At 43.4% G+C, this 25,181-nt stretch overlaps 1 protein-coding gene across 14 annotated transcripts in view; it reads right to left on the bottom strand.

Annotated features, from left to right (window-relative positions):
- The window catches only part of DNM2 (dynamin 2), a 63,530-nt gene extending 39,962 nt beyond the window's left edge, over nucleotides 1-23,568 (bottom strand). For 10 of the 14 annotated variants that reach the window (XM_083483364.1, XM_083483352.1, XM_083483351.1 and 7 more), the window contains exons 1-7: nucleotides 23,251-23,567; nucleotides 6,393-6,466; nucleotides 4,272-4,421; nucleotides 3,679-3,882; nucleotides 3,038-3,136; nucleotides 1,686-1,846; nucleotides 612-754 (exon numbers count right to left, since the gene is read on the bottom strand). In XM_083483364.1, the coding sequence (XP_083339490.1) occupies nucleotides 612-754; nucleotides 1,686-1,846; nucleotides 3,038-3,136; nucleotides 3,679-3,882; nucleotides 4,272-4,421; nucleotides 6,393-6,466; nucleotides 23,251-23,411 (992 nt within the window). In that variant the 5' untranslated portion in view covers nucleotides 23,412-23,567. Of the gene's footprint in view, nucleotides 1-611; nucleotides 755-1,685; nucleotides 1,847-3,037; nucleotides 3,137-3,678; nucleotides 3,883-4,271; nucleotides 4,422-6,392; nucleotides 6,467-12,562; nucleotides 12,705-23,250 lie in introns of all 14 variants that reach the window. The other 4 variants (XM_083483354.1, XM_083483355.1, XM_083483356.1 and 1 more) reach the window with 2 other exon arrangements.
- Nucleotides 23,569-25,181: the final 1,613 nt, after the last annotated feature.

Here is a 25,181-nt window from a genome sequence, read left to right as displayed (position 1 = left end):
TAGAAAAATCAAAACATGCAATTAGGCTGAAAAACAATAGATTTGATCATAATATAATCCATTATAAAAATGTAAGATGTTAAAATACTCAAACTTTGGCCAACAGTCTTGTCAAGATGATCAAGTTCAAACTATGTTTCAAAAAAGATTTGCTGCTCCACAACCATACTACACAAAAATACCACTCCACATGCACTTTACGACCAAATGTGGAATGTAAAAGAATGCAAAAGTCACATGTAATTTGTGCATCCTATAGATCCAAAAGGATGCTCTCTAGTATGCATACTTTTTTCCTTATGCAACATTGTGAACTGCAACTTACACATAAATGACGCCGTACAAGTAAAAAATGAGCAGAGGAAGCACACTGGATGTTTGCCACAACACAGATATTCAACTAAGTTTTACCTAGGATAAACTCACTGAAATTAATAAGCATGACTAGTTAGGTCCATTAATTTCAACAGGTCTGCTCTGAGTAAAACTAGTTGGATACCACCCTACATTTTCACGCTTCTCAAGATGAAAGCTAGCCTCTGAAAGCACAACACAGCAAAGGAAGGAAGCTCCCCTTGTGAGAGGCACAGCTAAATGTAGATTTGACCTACTGGAGCAAGGCTTTCGTTTTCCGCGTAGGGTCATCAGGGCGGAAGTTCTTGTATTCCTCCACTTCTTTTTCAAGGGACAAAAGCTGGCTCTGGAGTTTGCTACGCAGTGATGGCAGAGTCTCCCGGATATGGTTTGTCAATTGCTATGGAAAAAAGAGAGGAATCATTTAATATCAACATCATTATAAGTAGTTTTGCTTAGTGCTGAATAATAGCAGCTTTCCCTTTCAAGTCGGCTAGGTCGAGGGCTGTCTCTTTAGCTCTTGATCAGTGGGTGAGTTGTGGTGTGATGGAACTGTTGCTGTTTTTTGCCAATTATTTTTATTGATTTTCCAAATCATTGCCAAATTAATTCAACTTAATACAATTTTCCAAAACCGCCTCCAGTATTTACCAAAATTCCTATCCATCAGCTGCCCCTTTGTGGTGTGATGGAACTCTAAATCTGGAGTAGGCTGAGATTCTTTGGTATAAGCCCCAAGAATGCCTAAATCCCCATCTCAGCCTAACAAAGCTGCAAGCCCACCACCTAGGTGAACACCTTATCCTTCTTTCTAGCACCAAAATCCTTTCCTTGTTGCCCTCCTGGGGATGAACAAAGTTAAAAGAAAACTTGGCTGCTCCCAGCATAGCCCTTTCAACACTTCCAAAACAGGCACTGGCTTATGGAAACCATCTACAGGTCTTTTCCTGCTTCAGCAAGTTTAATCCATATTCATTTGGAATAATTCCACGGAGAAAACTGTGTATGATGGGAGATTAGCAGGACTACATACTTATTTCATGTCAGCAACAAGCTGATACCTGAAAAAGAAATAAGCTAAAAACCAAAGACCCTTATTTCTGCTCTCCCCTGTTTCTTTCAAATGTTTAAACCAGCTATAAAATGAAGAATAGCAGATTATTATTTTTTCAGTAAGAAAAAGTGAGGGAGGAGAATCACATTGGGGTGAGAGCTACCAGCCACCTTCCTCCATAATGTAACATCTCTGCAAGGTTTAAGGGGAAACAGTGATGTTCAGCCAACTTTAAAGAGCCAGGCAAAAGAGCCAGGATGCCACAGGAACAGCCTACCTGGTTGAGCAGCTTCTGCAAGTGAGGGGTTCCCATGCGGTCTGCCATGTGTCTGTAAGCAGGATGGGAAAGGAAGAACTTGCGCTCAGCTGCCAATGCTGCTCTGATGTCCTTCTTACCATCAATATCCTTCTGGCTCCGGTTCACAACTCCAATGTAGCCTATGAGTGGACAGCTCCATATATTAGTTTTTGCCTTAAGTTTTGCACAGGACCCCAGTACAAATGCAGAGAAAGCAGCTAGGACACAACAGGGCAACCACTGCAGAAAGCCGCATAGTTGCAACGGTACAAAAGAAGTGGGGAATCCTAGCTTCCACAACAATCCACACTTAAAATTAAGAAGGGCCTATTGCTCCTATTTTAATTGAAAAGACAAGAAGCCATGCAGAGATGAAATGGGACATTCAACAGCCATTGGCTGGAATTTTTACACGGCATGGTTCTTTCCCATGGAACTTGGCCTCACACCCTGATGTCACAAATTGTCTTCCTTAGTACATGAAAGCACTGTGACTCAGAAATTTACAGAAAACCAAGTGGTACAGCCCAAGTATAAAATATGAAAATGTGCCTATTTTGCACTGTTTATTTCAAATGCAGAACTGTGATATTGAGCAGTATAGCAAGCATATTCATTGAAGGGGTAATGAAGAATCCACTCTTGTCAGACTCTGAGCTCATGCTGGTGAGATGAGTCATCTCCTACTATACAGTATACAGACCTATACAGAGATCAAATCTGGACAAAGCTAATCAAGTTAAAAGCTACACAAGAGCCAGAGTAATTCATCAGGATCACAAATTGGCTCTAAATGCACAACACTCAGCTAGGATCATCACTAAGGTCCCTTCTACTGTGCAAATGAGAAGTTTCCAACAGGTATATGAAAATATACGGCTCCAACCACTGACTGCTTCCTGCCAAAAGAGGGGGTGGAATAAATAATCTGATAACTTCATGTCAAATATATTGGGCTTTTTCATGAAGCTTGGTTGCAGATCACGTCCCATATGCATTCTGCTGACATTTTGCACCCAAAGATGCTAGGAAGAAAAGAAAGCTGACTGCCAGTAGCCCTGTACATCTGAGTGCTTTAGGAATCCTCTGGATGACAAAGGGACCAGATAAACAGCAAGCAAACTTCAAAACTAGCTACTTTCATTTGCTCCTTCTTACCCAGAGTGCATATTAAATGCACACTGCATGATGGTTTGGAGCCCAGGTACTTCCTTCCTTCAAGCCTGATTAGCAAACACTCTTTTTATTAGTCTATGAATCTGATCAATGCTACAGTACTTGAGTTCATTCACACAAATAGCCATCAGTTATAAGTTTTAATAGCTTTCTACCTCTCCGCAGAGGTAAAAGTTTGTTCTCCAGAACATCTCTTGCATCAGTGCCTTCATCCATCAGGTCTAGTTTGGTTATTACCCCAATTGTCCGTAAGCCTGAGGGGGGGAAACAGAACAGCTGATCAACAGATGATCCAAATATTCAGGTGAGATATTAAACAAGTTCTCAGGAACTATAACACATATTATAATAAATGATAAGCTTAGCACAGCAACTTTGCACATCAGTGCGATTAGGGCTTTTGTACAGCTCTTGATTTCTTTATTTTACTTCATAATGCACAAAACTAATTATTGCCACCAAGGTTATGAATTATTCCATCTTGTTCTGCCCTGCAATTTTAAGTTCCAGTTGTCCTAACCTTATGGTTTCTGCTACTATCATTCTGTTCCCAGGATCCTCTAGAAAATTCCTTTAAAAGACCAGCATTTTAGCAGAGAAAGGTATCTGGCAAAGGACCATAGAAAAAGCACATTGGCACTGGAATATTCTACCTAGAATGATTTGGGGCTTCCCAATTATTTTAGCTGAGAAGCTCAGAGTGAGATTTTGGAGACCCTACAGTATTCTGCCATGGATTTGTGTGGAATTTATCAGTTTAAAAGGTGAAAGAGAAAAAATTGAGGATTTTTTTTACCTTGTGGGTCAACTTCTTTGGCCATTTTGAGAGCATCTGAGTTGGCCAAATCCATGTTGGCTGGAGTCACAGCAAGAATCAGGCTACTCTCTCTGCTGATGAATTGCAAAATCATATCTTTTATCTGGTACTCAATGTCCTGGGGTTGGTCACCGACTGGCACCTTAGTGATACCCGGAAGGTCAATCAAAGTCAGATTCAATACTGAAAAGAAAAACGAGCACAGTGTTAAGAACTTCCTTTTGAGAAGGTCATCAAGTTTTGCTTTGTAACTTCAAGGAACTTTGCCGAAGTCTTTTCATACAAGGATGGAAGGAAGCCATTAGGAAGATCTAGCTAGTTGTCCTCACGACAATAAGACCCCAAAGCGTTTTTTAACCATAATAATGCATCTAATGCCTTCACATCCTCCTACAGCTTAAGCTATATACAGACTCTTACTCCCTAAGTACAAAACAAAGATATAGTTTTCCATTTTACTGAATATTTCCAGTCCAGGATACTTGAGTAGTCCAGTAGCCCTCAAATATATGCATTCAGTCCAGTAATATCTGCTTTTAAAAGGTTCATCCAGAGCACAAAACCACACCTACCATGTGGCGAATACACCCTCAGGTTAATGGGAACAGGAGAGATGCCTTTATTTGTTCCTGTAACCCTGTCTGTCTCCGCTTCAATCTCCTGCCGGACTTCATCAAAATCTGTAAACTTCTTGGATTTGCAGTGCAAAAATTCTGCATATTCTGAAAGAGAGAAAACGCTTTGTCACATTGGAATTCACACCTCTGGAAAAGCTTTTGAGGGCTCACTCAGGAGCTCACACCAAAAACCACTTTTAACTATACCCAATGCTTTATACTGCACGCCTGATTTAGTAGGGCTGCACTGCATGCTCAGCAGTTTCATTTTATGAGATGAAAATATGAGGGGAGGGGGAGACACACTATATTTCCTAAATTATGCAAATATTCATTGCCCATTTACTGTGTTATGTTACCAATGTGTTGCTGCTTTGGTCCCAAGCGATGTGCCCAGAGAGGTCTTCCACGGTGCCCACATGGTCCTCTCCCTTTATCCTTTCCCTGCTGAAACTGGGCTTGAAAGAAGCATTCTACCAAAGCCAGTACAATAGGCTGTGGAGTGTGCTTGCTTGTGGGATGTGTAAGATGCCCACAACAATTTGCCCAGTTTGCAAATGTGTGCCCAAAAGCCCCAAATGGTTGGCAACTCCCGGATGGTTGGTCAGCTGCTAAGGATCATACTCTCAGGAGAGCCTATCACCACCCCATGACACATGATGTTCTGCTATCTAATGTGTCTGCCAGCCATAACCATAAGACAGCTCTTTAAAAACCCGACAGAAAACCTTCAATAGACCGCCAGAGTTGCTCCTGTGCACCTTCACCAAACTAGGCAGTCAGTGCACAGGGCACAATAAAGGGCAGAAGGGGGAGGCTGCTACAGCTGTGCTGCAAGTTGGTTTTTGCTTAGCACACTGGCTCAGGTTGGTGGTGCCAAGGTGTTGAGTGCAGTTCTTGCAAATGATGAACTGAGCAGCCAACCCTGGGCAGCGTGAGGAAAGATGCTATCATAGTAATAATAATAATAATAATTTATTATTTATACCCCGCCCATCTGGCTGGGCCTCCCCAGCCACTCTGGGCGGCTTCCATAAAAACCAAAAATACAATAAAATATCACACGTTAAAAACTTCCCTGAACAGGGCTGCCTTAAGATGTCTCCTGAATGTCAGGTAGTTGTTTATCGCTTTGACATCTGCTGGAAGGGCATTCCACAGGGTGGGCGCCACTACCGAGAAGGCCCTCTGCCTGGTTCCCTGTAGCTTTGCTTCTCGCAATGAGGGAACCGCCAGAAGGCCCTCGGCGCTGGACCTCAGCGTCCGGGCAGAATGATGGGGGTGGAGACGCTCCTTCAGGTATACTGGACCGAGGCCGTTTAGGGCTTTAAAGGTCAGCACCAACACTTTGAATTGTGCTCGGAAACGTACTGGGAGCCAATGCATGTCTTTCAAGACCGGTGTTATATGGTCTCGGCAGTCATGCTATGCACTGTTTGTTGGGCACAGTGACCAACAAACTGTTGTTGCTGTTTGTCTTAGGTCAATCCCTTAGAACAGGGTGGCCCAGGCAGCAGCTTAGTCTTGACTGCTGCATGACATCCCCAGGTTACTTCATCACCCCACTGCCCCCCAATATTCATTCAGAGGAAGTGCAATCCCATCTAGAATAGGCAAAGTTCCTCATTCTTAGACCTGGAAACTACTCATTCACAATTTCTGTCTTAGCAGGATTCAATTTCAGCTTACTGGCCCACAAGTGCAGCCGGGCACTGGTTCAACTTGTACAAAGTCTCCCCTCACTCAGATTTAAGAATACAATTCTAATACTCTACAAAATTGATTGATTCATTATCCATATTTGTTTTACAAGTCAAGTCAACGTATTCAGAAAAAGCATGTCCATGTTTTTTACCAAAGCATAGTAAATTACTTAATAAAGACACTGGCTTGGAAACATGTTAAGAACATTGAAATATAGTCCCACAAAAACATAAACAATGCTAGTTAACCAGAGCAAATAAAGATTTCTGCATTCTAGAGTAGTCACAGTCAAAGAAGAAACTGCACACGGACATATCAGCATTCACACAAGGACTTGGGTCACTCTTCAAATACAATGAAAAAACCACATACCTGTTTTAGAAAAGATAAGCTGAAGAATGAGGGGACGCCTGGTAACAATTCCAGATCCACGGGGCAGGAAATCTCTGCAGAGTATTTTTACAAGATAATGTTACTTCAATGGCATAAAAAAGATACTGCAATTATGAGGACTGACAAACAATACTTTTAAAATCCTATTCTGGAACAGTGCACTGTTCCAAAATTATGTCCATAGGATCTAATGGCCACCTTAATGAGAAAGCCGGCACATTTTGTAATAGCATACAAAGGAAGACAATGACAGTTTTATGAAGTAGTCAATGTGGTGTCCTCCATATGTTGGTGAACTACACGTCCCATAATCCTTGACTATCAATCATGCTGACTGGGGTTGATCAGAAGTGGAGTCCACAAGTATCTCAAGAACATCAATATGGCCACCCTGATGTATGGGAATGATAATGGTAAATACTGTACAGTTCAACATGTTGTTCATGGTTTCTATGGTTAATGGCAGATTGTGCTTAGATTTATATTAGCAAATATTAAGAGTTGGTGCAATTGCTGCTGCTTCCTTAACTACCGTAAATTTCGCTCCATAACACGCAGATTTTTCCTCCTAGAAAGTAAGGGGAAATGTCTGTGCGTGTTATGGAGCGAATGCCTACAGATGGCGGGGGAATCTGCTGCAGTCGTGAGCAGTCCGTGGCTCGCTTTGAAACAGCAAAGCGGGTGTAAGCGGCTCCTGTCAGCTAGCGGAGCCGGGGAGGAGGGAGAAAAGCAGAGCGGGAGTTGGCTGCTTTAAAACAACCCCTGCTCTCTGTCCCTGCCTGCAGTTTTTTGTTGTCCAATTTTGGATTAGGCACTGTAGGGGCTGTGTGTGTGTGTGTGTGTGTGTGTGCGTGTGTGAGTGTGCTTGAGCTATCCTTCTCCTCCTCCTGCTTCCCCTTCACTCTCCCTGCGCCCCTCCGACATTAGAATCCACACTCTGTGTGTCTGTGTGTGCGTGAGGGCTGCTTCTCCTCTTGCTTCCCCTTCACTCTCCCTCCGACGTTAGAATCCACACTCTGTGTGTCTGTGTGTGCGTGAGGGCTGCTTCTCCTCTTGCTTCCCCTTCACTCTCCCGACGTTAGAATCCACACTCTGTGTGTCTGTGTGTGCGTGAGGGCTGCTTCTCCTCTTGCTTCCCCTTCACTCTCCCTCCGACGTTAGAATCCACACTCTGTGTGTCTGTGTGTGCGTGAGGGCTGCTTCTCCTCTTGCTTCCCCTTCACTCTCCCTCCGACGTTAGAATCCACACTCTGTGTGTCTGTGTGCGCGTGAGGGCTGCTTCTCCTCTTGCTTCCCCTTCACTCTCCCCACGTTAGAATCCACACTCTGTGTGTCTCTCTGTGTGTGATTTGCTTCCCATTCACTCTTCCTGCGATTTTAGAATCCACACTGTGTGTCTCTCTGTGTGTGAGGGCTCCTTTTCCTCTTGCTTCCCATTCACTCCCCCAGCGCCCCTGCGACTTTAGAATTGACACTCTGTGTGTCTGTGTGTGTGTGAGGGATCGTTCTCCTTCTCTTGCTTCCCATTCACTCCCCCAGCGCCCCTTCGACTTCCAGCGCCCTGCAACTTTAGGGCCAGTTCTCTCTCTCTCTCTCTCTCTCTCTCTCTCTCTCTCTGTGTGTGTGTGTTGACCTCACTGTGCTTGTTGGGGGAGAGTGTTGGTCGCACTTTTTCTTGATTTGTCTCAGAGTGGTTACTATCGTGGTTTCCTTGCTGGGGAGGAGGGAGAGATGCAGAGCCTGCTTGTTCTAAAGGAGCAAAGCCGGAGAGGAGCCTCTCCTGCATTATTAGCAGCACCCTTCTCCACACCCCCCCACGTGTGCTCCTTGTCCCTTGAGTGCTTTTCCTTCCCTCCCCACTTAAAACGTGGTTACAAAGCACGGATCCACATGGATCCTCAGGATTTTTGCACTGGGTCACCCCAAATTCACCATCAGATCACATAGCATGTCCATGGCTACAGCCTGCACAAGAAACACACACGCACCCACTGTTTCATGGGGCCGCAATGGGGCAAAAACATGGTTACAAAGCATGGACCCACATGGATCCTCAGGATTTTTGCATTGGGCTACCCCAAACTCACCGTCAGATCACATGTCTGTGGCCACAGCATGAACCACAAAAATCATACATCCACTGTTTTGTTTAGAATATTTTTTTCTTGTTTTCCTCCTCTAAAAACTACGTGCGTGTTATGGTCAGGTGCGTGTTATAGAGCGAAAAATACGGTATATAGCTAGTACATGGAGGCTCAGAAGCATAAAGAGCTTTCTTGGATGAAGCAAGTGGATCTGGAAGGTCTAAGTGAGACCTTGAGATATCTGATAGACATGGAAAGACTTTCAGAAGTCTCTGGTAGCAACTGAGAATTCCTAACAACTTTACCAAATTAGATACATACAGATTTCTAAATGGATGCTGGTACAGAGTTTTGGACAAGTCCTCAATCCTTTGTAAAGATACAGAAAAGGCAGTAGTATACAAATATCAGGCTTTCTATTTCCTGTCTTCCGTTGGTGGTATACAAACTCAATTTTCTCCTGCCACCTCAGCCAACAGCTGCCCCTATATACAGGAGTCAGAGAAATACTTCCCAAACACCTGTGATACTATTAAAACATTACCATAAATCCATCTTTTTTCCTATACTGAAATTAAGCTCTTAATACGTTAATAAAATAGATTTGACACTCTTGGAGTGGGGGACAGACTAAGAATCCATGTGTTTATCAAGAAGTACATGCCCCAAAGCTCTGGAAATGTCTGTCTTCCTAGCTAGCAGAACGCTACTTTCACAATGCTTTGAAAAGAATTTCCCAGTCTTAAAACCTCTTGCTTTTTGGGTAACTACAGCTCAGTTGAAGCCTCCCAAAATCCACACAAACTCAAAACTAGAAGAGGTTTTTAAAAATTCAGGAAAAAGAAATAAAAAACATTTGATTTTAGTCATTATTCCCTGCTGGTCTTTCGTTTCCTAATAAAGCAATGTTTTTAAATTATTTTGCATCTTGCAGAAAACATAGGCTATAATAGCCCTGTACAAATAAATGAATGCTGAATGGACCAGTGCAGTTTCCTTCTTGTTGTTACACCCATGAATTCAGAACACAGAACCTGGTAAGGCCCCATGAAAGCATATTTTGCTCTAAACCCCAAAGTGTTTTGAGAAATTTCCCCAAGAGAATAGAATCTCCAATTACAAAAACAAGAACAAAGCACTTGGCAACTTGCCTTGAGAGTCACTCCCAATCCTCTCCCACTGAGTGCATGGTGTCCTATACAGATCCATTGTGTGAGACTTTGTTACCTAGAAAGACATGTTCCTGTTGCTTTCTAGTCATGCTGACGAGACTACCGTATTCATAGGAAACAGGAACCAAGACTGAAAAGGTTCTATGATGTATGATCTTCATTTGACCATGAGCATGGGATCCTAGCGCTGTGGGTTAAACTACAGAGCCTAGGACTTGCTGATCAGAAGGTTGGTGGTTTTAATCCCCACAACAGGGTGAGCTCCCATTGCTCGGTCCCTGCTCCCACCAACCTAGCAGTTCAAAAGCACATCAAAGTGCAAGTAGATAAATAGGTACCGCTCCGGCGGGAAGGTGAACGGCGTTTCCGTGTGCTGCTCTGGTTCGCCAAAAGCGGCTTAGTCATGCTGGCCACGTGACTTGGAAGCTGTACGCCAGCTCCCTCGGCCAATAAAGCGAGATGAGCGCCGCAACCCCAGAGTCATCTGCGACTGGACCTAACAGTTAGGGGTCACTTTGCCTTTATGGGATCCTAGATAGTGAAGGCACTTTTTTAAATGCATCATTTTCTAAAATCACTTGGCGGCAATGAATGGATATAAATGGATATAAATTTGCTCAGTCTGCACATCAAAGTAAGTGCAAAATAAATGCACAAATCACTCCCACTTAGATCCTCCCCTAGCATGAGCGGGTGCAACAAACCATGAGCCTTGGCTTAGTATTACTTCTGAACTAAGGATCATGGTTTGTCTCATTTCAAACAAAACACAATTGGAAACCCAAGAACAATCATGGTTTGTTTGTAGCAAAACAAACTGTGATCCCCAGATGCAGCACTAGTCATGGGTTGTGTTTTTTTGCTCCATTTACATATTCATGGTAATTACGGTTTACTGAGACATGAAAGCATAGCCACCATCAGAACTGGTGAACTAGAATGGATACAATAATCACAGTTTAAATCAAGACTGTACTTAATTTCTCAGATGGCTATCCCCAGGAAGCTGATTTTTTTATGCACATAAAATTTTAGGGTGCCTGAATTGCTATTTAAATCTAAAGGTAAAGGAAGTAAGATGCTACAGAGTTGTCATTTCTCCAAATATTTTCAAGGAATCCAATAAAAAATTCTAAGTAAAGCTATATGTTTGAATATAACATTTAAATCACACTAAGTACAGTGGTGCCTCGCAAGACGAAATTAATTCGTTCCGCGAGTTTTGTCGTCTTGAGAAGCATGGTGTCGGAAAAGTTTTGGGAAAGCTTAAAAAATCACCAAAGTCTTCAAAAACCTCAAAAAAGGCTACCACACCGCGTGCTATGAGTTGCTCCTCGAAGTCAAGCCGCAACTGTATTAACGGTGTTAAGAAAAAGGAAACAAACTTGCAAGACGTTTCCGTCTTGCGAAGCAAGCCCATAGGGAAAATCGTCTTGCGAAGCAGCTCAAAAAACAAAAAACCCTTTCATCTTGCGAGTTTTCCGTCTTGCGAGGCATTCGTCTTGCGAGGTACCACTGTACACCGTACTAATTTCCCCCTTAATATATTTTAGCTTTCTTTACTGTTTTATTTTAGTATTTTAACTTCTGTACGTTTAAGTATGGCTGTGAATTTTTCTGTTTTACTATTTTATCATTTGTAAGCTGATTTGAGGTTGCTGTTTTTTCAATCAAGCAGTGTATAAATTTTACACTAATCAAAATAAATCTTTAAACATTTACAAGTAAACAGTAATTCAATAAACTTGGTAAATCAGATCTCAATTAATTTACAGCTACAGAAAAATTTCCAATTCTTTTCTTCTTCTTCTAGAAATCCAACATAACCAAGTTGGTGATGGCTGTAGTAAGTCATCTTCTTGGAAAAACAAACAAACCACAAGCGCTGGTTTATAATGTTAAGCTACCAATCCAGTTCGTTTTCTCCCCGCTGGGGGGGCAGGAGGAACAGGGTGGGCACAATATTAGCATTTGCGTTTGTTCATGATAAACCATAGCCTGGCTTGCCACAAAGTGCAAACCACAGTACTATTACACTGACTGAGCAATATTCCTTTGTCAGGAAATCCCAAGTAATCCAAACTTAATTTAGGTTTTTGTGGAATGTTCTGATAATTTTTGGTTTCATTCAGGTTAAAAGAAAAAACGCTTATTGATGGCTAGGAATGTCTGGCAATATTTTATTTAATGGTGAAAAATGGCTGGGAAATATACAGAGATCTCTCTGGGATGTCTGGAAGGAGAAGCCCATCAAAGATTGGGCTGATGGTGTGTGTAGGTAAGAAATGGAAATTTTGCAACAGAGACCGAGAAACATAAAAGCAGAGATGGCTGACAGCTAGTTGTAAAAGAAGGTGGCTTGTAGGTACAAATATGTTTGTCTGTGATCTGATGTGGGTTAGCAAATCTGGTTCCCTATAGGAATGCATCAGTTGTGTTGGGTTTCAAGAGGCAACCAAATACATATCTGTGTAGACAGATTATGCCGCTTGGTTTCTAGCTATTATTATTAATAATAAACAAATAATATTTTGTTGATACTTTATTATATTACTTTAAATTTGTTTATGTTATCCTCATCCCATTTAACCTTCAAAGTTGTTAGCTTGGTAAGGTAAAGGACCCCATGACGGTTAAATCCAGTCGAATTCAACTATGGGGTGTGGCACTCATCTCCGCTTTCAGGCTGAGGGAGCTAGCATTTGTCCACAGATAGCGTTCCAGGTCATGTGGCCAGCATGACTAAACTGCTTCTGGCACAACAGGACACCATGACGGAAGCCAGAGCTCACAGATCTGCAGTCTGAAGAACTCCAACGAGCCACCCCATTATCAAGATATAAAACTTTAGAGTAGCTTTATACAAGTCTTCTCTATGAGAACGACTACATACTTAACTGCAGTCTGCACAGAAATCAATTATTTCAACATTATGGACAAGGAAAAACATCTTAGTTGCTTCAGTCACAACAGTGGTCTTCTCCAGTCACTTGGAAACTCTCAACCAAGGCTGTCATTTAGGTAGATTGGGAAAGCTGCATGGGGGATGAAAAAAGGAAGACTGTCATCCCTTGCATTCATCTATTTTAGCAGAAGGCAGTACCTTGGTTTTATTTCTTATTTCCACCAAGTGAACCTGAAGACTCCCAAAAAGCGTAGGGGAAGTTTTTAATGTTTGATGTTTTCTTGGTTTTTTTTAAATATTTTGTTGGGAGCCACAGAGTGACTAGGGCAACCTAGTCAGATGAGTTTCATATAAATAATAAAATTATATTACTACTACTATCATCATCATCATCATTATCATTATCATTGCCCCTGAGAAAAGGAGACTGGCCAAGTGTGCTTCCAAACTAGAATCAATGAGCCACTGTCTCAACGAGATGTTTCTCTGGGCAACCACAGTGGAGGCCATGGACCAGGTGCTATACTGAAAAGCATCCAACAGAGCATCTGCCACAACAGCAGAAGCAGTTCTTTCTAAAGCCATCTCTGACAGCTTAGGACACATACATCCCTTGTACTAAGCTCCTCTGAAAAAAAAACCCTAAGTAGTTGTTGCTGTCCTAAAAACATGATTTCCACAACAGTTCACAGTCCTTCTGATAAAAACTACATCCATTTAAAACAAGAGCAGGCTCAGCACGACTCTCTTAGTCTCAGGGTTGTGGGTTTGAGCCCCATGCTGGGCCAAAAGATTCCTTTATTGCAGGGGGTTAGAATAGGCGCTGTGGAAGGTGGGGTAGGACAAGCATCTCCCTTCCACCCTACACACTTAAACAAATACATACTCCATTCATACTCACAAACACCTGTTCTTCCTTCTCCTATCAACTTTAATTGATTGATCTGCTAATTAAAACTTGAAGTCCTACTGGAAACCATTTGATAAAAAGAGACAAGCTTTTAGCAAGCGGACACCAAAGGACATACATTACAAGACAGGAAGTACAACCACAGTGAGTCAGAGGAAGAGGCCCAGAGTCCTCTGTTGCATAATGCCAAAACAATTGAGCCTTACAACATTACTGACAGACAACTTCAATAGAGGTCAAAGGGAAACTTGGTTTCGTGATGGAGGAGAATGCTGAAATACATATATATTAAACAAAGCTTCAAAGCACATTATGCAGTGGCTTTCACAAGTGGCTATTTCATGGAGATAGAAGGAAGCACGCTGCAAATAAGAAATAAACAAAGCTGTATGTAGTACTGAAGCCAGGCTGTCCCTACAGTAAACACAAATGGCAGTGTTGACAAGCCAAGGGCGTTTCTACCATTGCTTCAGTCCAGGCACTCATATCTCACTCAGAGCACCAAACAGGAGTGTTATCCTATAGCAAACTCATTCTCTGAGCCTGGCACCTTACATAGCCAAAAATGTCACCATCCATGCAGATAAGGAAGGTTTCGATACACTTAAAGGGCTTAAGAAACCCCAAGACACTCAAAAGCATAAAAGAAACTTGGGGGAGAAAAACAAAAGTAGGCCCAACAAGGATGTAATATACTCAGTGGGCACAGAATGCTTACCGACTGGTGATGGGGGCGTGTTGGGGGGAGAGAAATGAAAAACACAAGAGGTGCAATGGAAGAGGGCATAGTTGGCTGGCCTCCTAAATGTGTTTGCAATTTGTTGCAGGTTCCACTTATCCCTAGAAAACTTCAGTTGAGCAAACTTGTCAAAAGGTCATTTCTTCACCCAAAGTTCCACTGCTGAAATGGCTCCATGAGGCAAGCACATACAAAGCAACTCAATATTTGCAGTGGCACATTTCAAAATAATTAGGACCACCAGCTAATCTAGCTGTTGTTGCCAAGGATTCATTCACAGGCTCCCCATAACTGGCCCTAGCCATAAGCCTTTCTGCAGCTGCAGTTTCCAAATACAAAGGCAAGCCCCACATAATCTGTGTTGCAGTGATCCAAATGAGATGAACCTACCATGTACGTGCCATGATCTGATGCCTCCAAGAACCAACATAGTTTGCATCCCAGCCTCAACCCAGCAAAGTATCCTTAGTCACTACCACAACCTGGGTACAAAAGTCTGAGAGATTCTGGATGTACCACACACACACACCCCATCATAAAATTGGAAAGGATCCCAGGGGTCATCTAGTCCAATGCAGGCATGATTTGTAGACTTTTGGGAATTCACTATTTCAGGGATCCTTGGTGGGGATTTGTACCCTTCCTAGACAAGAAGACAGACCAGGGAAGCAGTAACCTTCCGTGTGACCATGTGTAATTTAATACCACTAGCTGCAGTTTGGTTGAAAGATTACAGCTGATCCCGAGGCACTGGGTGTTGTGATGCAAGCAGAACTTGGGCCCAGGTGTCAGACCTGGCTCCAGGAAACAGTGCAAAGACAGCCTGTAGCCAGCAAGACCTGGTCTCCTAGCTATCCTTTTCTTCAGCCAGAGCTAGATGGCGGCACACAGGTTAAATACCTGCCCAGAATTTCTCATATCACCAGTTCTATCCTGACATCAAGCATACTAGATACAACAGGGCTGAGCTCCACCATACAAAATGATGAAGAAGGAAATGCAAGGGTCAGCAAACTTTTTCGGCAGGGGGCTGGTCCAGTGTCCCTCAGACCTTGTGGGGAACCGGACTATTTTGGGGGGGGGGGGGAATGAACGAATTCCTATGCCCCACAAATAACCCAGAGATGCATTTGAAATAAAAGCACACATTCTACTCATATAAAAAAACGCTGATTCCTGGACCGTCCGCAGGCCAGATTGAGAAAGCGATTGGGCTGGATCTGGCCCCTGGGTTCTTAGTTTTCCTACCCATGGAATAAAATAATACAAAAGAACCATGAAGAGCCAAACTGACTGAAATTGAAACTTAGATTATCCCTACTTACATTGACCTAGGTAAGCTTCTTCAAAGGTTAACCAAAGCTTTGACTCAAATCCCTTGGACCAGGCCCACTGTCTGTTCCTATCCAAGGATGGGCAGAGGCATCTTCTTGTGGTGCACAAATGTGCTGTAGAGGTCTCTGCTGGTGGGCTGTGCATCATTGTGCTCAGCAGGCAGTCACTAGCCATAGTAAAGTCATTCTGGGAAGTACAGTGATACCTCGGGTTAAGTACTTAATTCGTTCCGGAGGTGTACAGTAATGTTTGCCAAAAACCTCAAACATTCATCTTTTTTGGAACCATTATTCTGTAACTGTTGGTGCTTTACCACAAGTTTATTTCCCTCTCACCTGGTTACTGCTTCTTCCTTCTTAGTTTAGCTACCTGGCAATCCTAGCCAAATCATGAAATAGTTTTTATAAGATGATATCAACTGCAGCCTATCAGGTGTAGGTACATTTGATGTTATGAGAGCTGGCACACTAATTGAAAGAACAGAGCAAGAGTGGCAATGTAAATAAACAGGTGAACTTTCTCATACAAATAGACAAAAGGGAACATCTGGCACTGGCAAAAATGTTCTGAAGGACAGTGAACAGTTTTTCTCAGCCCTAAGAATTCCTGACTAGTCTGCCCTAGCAGCACTTGTCACCCTATCACACACAATTATTGCTTATTATGCAGTTCCATTTCCTAGAGGAAGTGACCAATCCTCTTAAGAAAGGCAGACTTTCAGGAAATCGAACATACGAAGCTGCCTTATGCAGAGTCATACCAATGATGTATCCACGACCTAAGAAACATGAATTACTAACAGCTCTTGTATAGCCACCAAAACATGAACACAAACACGATTTACAAGTTTTATCTGTAGCAACTAGGCTCTTAAAAGATTACAAATGAAGGTGCCAAGTATTAAGAAGTAATCATCTGCCAAGGCGTTATCAAGTAATAGCACTGCTGACTGTGTACAGCATGAGTGGTTCACTGTTTTCAACTCAAAGTCACAGTGAAGTTTAGCTAACCCTCTAAAAGCTGCATAGCAGTGTGGATGTGACAAAGTGCAGCACTGCAAATAAAAAGCAAAACTCTCAACTTATGCTTCAAAATCACCTCTTTTTCCTCAGGCATGGCACCACTGCTAGTAGAAACAAAAGACCTTCATGCAATGCCACCATGTCAGAAAATGACAACATGGTTTTTGCAGGGTAAGTTGAGAGGGAAAGAAAGGGATGTCTTAATAGGGAAAGGGTTGGTGAGTCAATGGAAGCAGTTGTAGATTTGCCACCCCTGATTTAAAGAAAATGTGCACTGTCTCAAAATGGCAATTACCATAATAGTATCATTAATCTTATGCCCCAGCCACTAGTTATAGCCTCTGAAAGCATCATTGGTTCGATGATTCATCACTGGCCCATGCAACAGGGGCACTTTCTGAACACTGTTATGTAGATATATGATACTGCTTTACATTAGAAATCTATGGACTGCTACACATCACTACACATGCTTCCTGCTTCCACCAAGAACACACCATAAAATCTACTATCTACAGGAGGGGGTGGAGGACCTCAGATGTAAGGGCCACATGTGGCCCTTCAGGCCTCTCTATTTGGATCTCAAAAATCTCCCCAAATCACAGTCATCATTGGCTGGAATGTGTCCTTGAACTCTGAAAATGCCTCTTGTCTGGGTGAAATGTTAGGAGGATAGTGTGAAGAAGCCTAGTGTAAAAACGATTCACATTTGTTGTTTTGTCTACTTTGGCCTGCCACTATCAGTACATGGCCCTTGGAAGGCTGCCCAGCAGGGAATACGGCCCTGGGCAGAAAAGGGTTCCACCACCTGGTCTACAGCCAAGTCCTAAGGTAAAACTACATAAAGATTTATATTTCTTACCCAGTCAATTAAGTAAAAAAGCAAACCAACAACATCAGTCTGATATCAAAGAACAATTTTCTACATGATAGACAAAAAGAAAGGAAGTGATGAAACACTTGTCAAAAGTAGCTTCCAGATAAAACCATTACAAAACCTGCTGGAAAAAACTGAGGTCTGACACTTTTAAGATAAAGATTCTACGAAGACATTCTCTTTGAAAATTCAAAACATTTGCTATGTATTTGTTGTCCAATGCATTCAGCATCCAACAACACAAATTACATTCTACAAAATGGAAAAACTTCATGGAGGCTGAAAGCCAGTTAGTGCACAAGGCCAAGCTTCCCACCCTCCCGGCTACCGTTTTACTTTAAATAACCAACCACAGAATAGCAGGGCACTTAAAATACAAAAGAATGATTTTCCATTGTTGACAGTTATATCAACAATGCTACTTACTAGTAATGACCTGCTTCCCAGAATAAGATATTCTTGTTGACCCTATTCAATTGTTTTATTGTGTTTTCCCATTGTTTTTAATTTGTATGTCACAAGCTGTATTGAACTTCTGGGAAAACCTCCAGCAAAATAGTCACTAGCAAGGAGTAATAGGAATAAGAACTTTTGTGGCAAGAATATAATCAAGAAAATGTTACATAAATTTAGTGCACACTTAAAATTTGGATTCAGATATGTATGGGGAAAGCACTATACAGCCCCCAAAGTATCCTGTACCATGTAATAGTCCCTTCATGCAATACATTTTCCCAGATCTCTAACTGTGTTGCATCAGATCAACTGAAAGCAGAAGAGGCTCTCCTGTTTGTCAGCATCAATATGCACTCTGACAATGACACCTATTCATGGAAACATCAAAGACAACCCAAGCCTGCAACCATCAGAAATTTCCATAGATACAACACGTGTTATAAACATGCTTGGGTAAAGGATAACCTAAGCTAGCACATACAATAGCTTTAGTAAACTGAAATGACTTTAGCAAACTGAAATGTTTTATTGCAGGAAAGGGAAGACATATCTGATTAGATGTACTTTTTCAAAAGCAGGTGGAGATTTGAGGCAAACTACTTCTTTGACTTCATGCTCCACCTTCATGAGTCTGACTGAAGTTTAGTTATTGCAGTTTTTAGCATCACTGTTGAAATACAGCATTAATACATGCAATCTCACTCATTAGGCTGCATCCCTCACAACTGTTCACAGAAAGTACATGCGGTGAACTCTGTGATAAAAGTTCACACCAAGCTGGTTTTCTAAAGATTAAAGTAGGTTTAGATGCTTGTTCCACATCTTCCAGAAAACCAGATACTGGTCTCATGTCAATATAAAATGTCTTACATGCAATGATTATGACAAGGAATTCACTACTGGATCAAAATATACACTCAGGATTATAGCTGTTTAGTTATTGGTAGTGATTGATGTACAGTATATTAGAACACCAATTCCACTGAAAAATGTTTAAAATAGTTTGATCACTGCATTTCCTCATGGGCAAAATGCAGAAGTAGGAGGGCAATGCATGTAATTTTTACAGTATGCTACACTCCATCCATACTATAGCCAGGTTTCTACACATGCGCCTACATCAAGGCAAACAAGTGTAATTATCATACTTCGAGGACACATTCTAGACATCAAAGCACTCAAGGAAAATGCATAACAGCACTAGTGAGCGGACTGGAGACATGGATTGGGGAGAGAGATGGCCTAGGAGGGAGAGTTCAATCTGGCTAGAGAAGCCTGGAGGCCCTGGGCAGAAGTTCCCCACCATCACTTAAGGCTGTTCAAATCAGTGTTCACCAAGCACATTCAGACCAATGTGTGCTCCCTTTCTGTCACAATCACATTTCAGTAACATTTCCTACATATTCAGGTAGGTAGCAATGTTGGTCTGATGCAGTCGAAATAAATAAATAAATAAATAAATAAAGTCCAGTAGCACCTTAGAGACCAACTAAGAAGTGTGCTTGCAGGTATCTGAAGAAGTGTGCATGCACACGGAAAGCTTATACCCAGGAACATACTTAGTTGGTCTCTAAGATGCTACTGGACATTTTTTTCTCTACATATGAATGGGAGTGAGGGGGAAACAATCCATGAGATATAGCTCCCTAATCACACTTGAAAGCAATTCCTAAATGGCAAATTGTGAAGACAAAGCAGATGAAAAGCAGCTAAGAACCCCCAAGGCAGAAAGTTTTTTAGCACAAAGTTTCAAAGTTAGAATCCTCCAAGGTGTAAGGAGGGTTATCTCTGGGTCCTCAGGTAGATATTGCACATTAAAATTAGTTGCAGGACAAAACAAATCACAGTCATTACTATTGGCATCATCATATGAGAAGGTATATCTCATCTTATTTGTTACAGAAATGCTATTGAGCAAAAATATACACTATGATTTTGTACATAGAGCTATCAGTCACTAATATTTAATGCAAGCAAAACACCCATTATATGTTGAGCGGGGTAGCAAAGACAAGCATAAAAAACTCTTTCTTAGCATAGGCTGCTCTGCTGCTTATCAGGGGTTAAAAGACTAGTTACAGGTAGGTAGCTGTGTTGGTCTGTGATAGTCGAACAAAATAAAAAAATTCCTTCCAGCAGCACCTTCAAGACCAACTAAGTTTGTTTCTTCAGATTTCTGAAGAAGCATGCATGCACACGAAAGCTCATACCAATAACAAACTTAGTTGATCTCTAAGGTGCTACTGGAAGGAATTTTTTTATTTTGTTTCGACTAAAAGCAGACTGTCATTGTCACTGCTAATCCTCATGTACCATGGAAACATGTTTCAAGTATAGGTAAAAATGTTTAGAGTAGAATATTACGTCACAATAGACGTTTGTGTTTTGTGGTACATTGAAAATGGTGTTTCTTGCTGCAACAGACTAACAAGTCTATTGCTTAGAGGTGATTTTGTTTAGATCATTTTGTGTAACAGACTGTCTGGCACAGTAGTCTATTTGACAGCACCATGCCATGCCACATCCATAGGGTGTGCAATCAGCAGTGGATTAATCAATGCTCAGGGACAAGGAAGGAGGAATCAGCTGTCAAATAATTGTTTTTGATGACATGTTTTATTTTCCATCTTTCATTTTATATTTTACGTTACAGATTACTCTGAGACTTTAAGAAAAAGTGGTATATTGAGCAAAGTACCGTATTTTTCGCCCTATAGGACGCACTTTTTCCCCTCCAAAAATGAAGGGGAAATGTGTGTGCGTCCTATGGGGCGAATGCAGGCTTTCGCTCAAGCCTGGAGAGCGAGACGGGTCGGTGCGCACCGACCCCTCTTGCTCTCCAGGCTTCAGGAAGCTATCCGCAAGCCTTGCGAGCCCAGCGGGAATTCCTGCGGGCTTGCAAGGCTTGCGGGCAGCAGCCTGCAGCCCACAAGCTCGGGGGACAGCGGGGAGGCGGAGCGCCGCCATCCCGCTGTTCCCCGACCTGGTTTGGAGGCTGGCGCTGGGGAGAAGTGCGCTTCTCCCCAGCGCCAGCCCTACAAGCTCGGGGGACAGCGGGGAGGCGGAGCGTCGCCACCCCACTGTTCCCCGACCTGGTTTGGATTCCCCGACCTAGTTTTGGGGGGGAAATAAAGGAAAAAAAATTTTCCTTTATTTCCCCCCCCCCAAAAAAAACCTAGGTGCGTCCTATGGGCCGGTGCGCCCTATGGGACGAAAAATACGGTAATTCTGTTCTTCAAATAACTATCCTATCTGTGAGACCGAGCTCCGGACAGAACATTTAACCCAAATGGCACGGCTCTGTGCAACCTAAGGTACAGAGTATATGGCTTTGCTAAAATATATCCATTACACCCCAGTCCATAGCAGACCTACTATGTAATGGCTTACCTAGTGGTTAATAAGATATTGTGCATTTATTTCTGAAATTATGAGTCACTTTTATGTATCTTGCACATAAAATTAAGGAACAGAATTCATGTTCTGAATTCCAAATGTATTATGCAAGTGCAAAAGAGAGAAACTTGTTAGCTATGTGTAAAACTAAGCAACAGCAGAAAGCAAAAGTGTGGTCTGCAAGACTTATTGCTAACTGTTCTTTATGGCACAAAAGTGCACAGGTGGAAGGCCGACATAATACCGTGTTACATCCTTATCTGTGAGACCATTACACAGAAAGCAGAAAGACAGGTGTAACCTCCCCCACCCTTGCAAGTCATAAGCTGTCTAGCAGCTTGAATTTTTTTACATTTAGCAATACCCCAAAGAAACCTGGAATCTGATGGGTTTTCATGCAAGAGGGGCTGATGGATGTTACAAACCAGGCAAAGATCTCCTAGGAAAGATGCTAAGTTGTAAATTTGTTGCTATTGTTTTTAAAACTTATTTATCTTGTATTTATGTAACCAGCCCTCTGATCCTATGAAAGGCAGGTAAACAATAATAATTGCAATGGCAACAAGAGCAGAATCACCGATTGTTCCACCCATTTCAAGTACCACCCTGCAGTTTATATTATTTTATTTATTAAATTTATATACCACCCTTCATCCAAAGATCAGACGGCAGTGTGTGTGTATATATATTTACACGCACATATATATATAAAACATAGTAACAAACAAAAGCAATAGCTCCCACCCACAGTTTAAAAGGCCATAAATTGTTTAAATAGCAAGAGGCTTGGCAGAAGAAGAAAGTTTTTGCCCAGCACCTAAAATATGTAACAATGGTGCCAGGCAAGCTTCCTTGGAGAGATCATTCCATAAATGGGGAGCCACTGCAAAAAAGGCCCATTCTCGTGTTGGAAGGCGCACAAAGAATGGCCTCATGATTGCAGGGTACAGGTAGGTGCATGTAGAGAGAGGTGGTCCTTGAGGTATTGCATTCCTGAATTGTTTCAGGCTTCATAGGTCAAAACCAGCACTTTGAATTGGGAAACTAATTGGCAGCCAGTGCAGCTGGGCCAGGATCGATGTAATACGCTCAAACAGTCTTGCCCTGATGAGCAACCTGGCCGCCGAATTCTGCACCAGCTGAAGTTCCCTTCCCAGACAGTTTTCATTGGCAGCCCTACATGGGACACATTGCAGTAATCTAACCTGGAGGTTTCCACAGAATAAACGATAGAAGTTAGGCTATCCCTGTCTAGACCCAGGGGCACTGCTTGGCCTCCAGCCAAAGCTGATGGAAGGCACTGAGACCACCTGAGTCTCAAGCGACAGCAAAGGACCCATAAATACCCCCGAGCTGTGTACCTGCTCCTTTAGAGGGAGTGTAACCCCATTAAGAGCAGGCAAGCTTCCCCATAGAGGTCACCGGAGCACAGGCGACAGAGTTTACCCAGGACAACCCGGAAAGGTGGGGGGGGCCGGAGGGCAGCGCGAGGCCTCGCGGGTCTGACCCCTCCCCGCACTCGCCCAGCAGAGCGGGAGGCCAGAAGGCAGGTGGCCCACACGCCGGCCATGGCGCCAGTCGCAAAGCCACCTTTCACGAGGGCCAGTCCCGCGCGCGACCCCTTTCGGCTCCATGGGGCAGAGAGGGGTCTCGGAGCGGGGAAGAGACCCTTTCCTCTCCGCTTCGCCTCACCAGCGGAGAGGGGCTGGTTTTTGGCGGGCGGGCGGCGTCGGCTCTTCCCGGGCCGAGGCCGCCTCTACGGCAGCAGGGAGCTGAGGAGAGCGCGAGCCCGGCATTCTCGGAACTCATTTCCGCAAACTGCGCCGCGCGCCGCTGGTCTGCCTTAGGGAGCCTCCCTTGCGCAGTTTGCGTTTCTCTCTCTTCCTCCCCGCAAAGCCCCCCTCCCCCCCACACGCACGATTCACTGACTGACTGACTGACCGGCCGACGAAGTTCTCGAGGACGGAGCTCTTGCCCGCGCTCTGGCCGCCCACCACAGCGATCTGCGGCAGGTCGAGGTGGCAGCTCTGCCCGATAGAGCTGAAGGCGTCCTGCAGCTTGTTCACCAGCGGGATGAGCTCCTCCATTCCTCGGTTGCCCATAGCAACGGCCTAAGGTGGGAGGGGGACAGATCCCCTCCTCCTCCTCCCCCCCGCGCGCGCACCTCCCCGCTTCCTCTCACAACCCCAGGCAACAACCACCAAAACTTCCCCCCTCGGATTCTCCTCATCCGGCCTCGGCGAGGCGACGCCCCGCCCCGCCCTATTTCTGCCGGCCATTGCCGGCTATTGCTCGGAGGGCCTGTCATTCATCGGTCAGGACCAATAAGAAAAGCAAAACCGTCGCCCGCGGGCAGTGGTAGGGGCAGCGTTGGCCCGCTCCGCCCATTTCCGGTCGGTGTTCTAACTGGTAGCCTTCCCTGTCATTCGGCGCCCGCCTCTGCTCTCCTCACAACCAATGGTGACCTGAGGAGCTCGGTCCCCGCCCTGCAGCTCATTAGTTGCTTTTTTTTCTTTTTCTTTTTACTGGTCATGTTTCCTGTCCATCGCGTAAAGAAACGAATAAGCTGTCAAAAGAACCGGGCCACCCGCCTCACTACATTCGCTTTTTATTGGCCAGTGTTTGCGTCACACTCTGTGAATAAGCCAATCGCACCAGTAAAGAGCACTTTACTTCTTCCTTTTTAAGGGGCATGAACAATGAGATGAAATGTGTATTTTTCCACCTCGGTCCTTCTTTTGCCGCTAAACAATTATTGGTCCCTGCTCATATTCATTCATTCATTTTGCAGTAAAATGTATATACCGCTTGAATGAAGAAAACCTCAAAAGCGGATAAAACAATAAAGCCAAGGGGGAAATGTTTTGCAGCCATACTTTAAAACATACAAAAATTAAAATACTAAAACAGATCGGAAGGTACCTCAGCTTTCTCTTACCTCTACAGAAATCGCAGATCCCCAAATCTTTTTCACACCTTCCAGGGGGAAATGATTTTACCTGGCAGACATTCTACCTTTCTGGTGGCTGCAGCTGACGAGGGCATCTGGCGAGGAATTTGTGCATTTTCATTTGCAATACTTTTTTAAAAATCAGAAAACCAGAATTTCCCAGATTTTCTTTTCTTATTTTAAAAAGTATTCTCGTCAATTCAAAATATTCTGTGATTCAGAAAGTTTCCATTCAGCTATGAGCATTAAAGGCTGCAATATTGTAGAATAATTGTAGAGAATAATCAGATTCAGTGCAATTCTATTCTTATTTAAAGGTAAAGGGACCCCTGACCATTAGATCCAGTTGTGGCCGACTCTGGGGTTGCGCCGCTCATCTCGCTTTATTGGCCGAGGGAGCCAGCGTACAGCTTCCAGGTCATGTGGCCAGCATGACTAAGCTGCTTCTGGCGAACCAGAGCAGTGCACGGAAACGCCATTTACCTTCCCGCTGGAGCGGTACCTATTTATCTACTTGCACTTTGACGTGATTTCAAACTGCTAGGTTGGCAGGAGCAGGGACCGAGCAACGGGAGCTCACCGCGTCGCAGGGATTCGAACCGCCGACCTTCTAATCGGCAAGCCCTAGGCTCTGTGGTTAAACCCACAGCGCCACCCGCGTACTCGGTAGTAAATTCCACTGCGTTGCTATTGCTACATATTTATTTGCCCCATGTTGTGCAAAGGATTCCTACATTGCAGGGGGTTGGACCAGATGACGCCCCCCCCCCCGCTTCCTTCCCACTCTATAATTTTTGATTCTATGTATACCAGGCATGTCCAACTCCCAAAAGACTGCAATCTACTCCCACTATAAAAAACTGGCAGTGATCTACCCAAAGTTGTTGAGCTTTTTTGCGGGGCGGAGATCAACCAGGATCAC

Source organism: Podarcis liolepis (assembly GCF_965112155.1).
Source record: "Podarcis liolepis genome assembly, chromosome: 17".
Lineage (NCBI taxonomy): Eukaryota > Metazoa > Chordata > Lepidosauria > Squamata > Lacertidae > Podarcis > Podarcis liolepis.
This window is presented reverse-complemented; position numbering and strand designations above follow the sequence as displayed.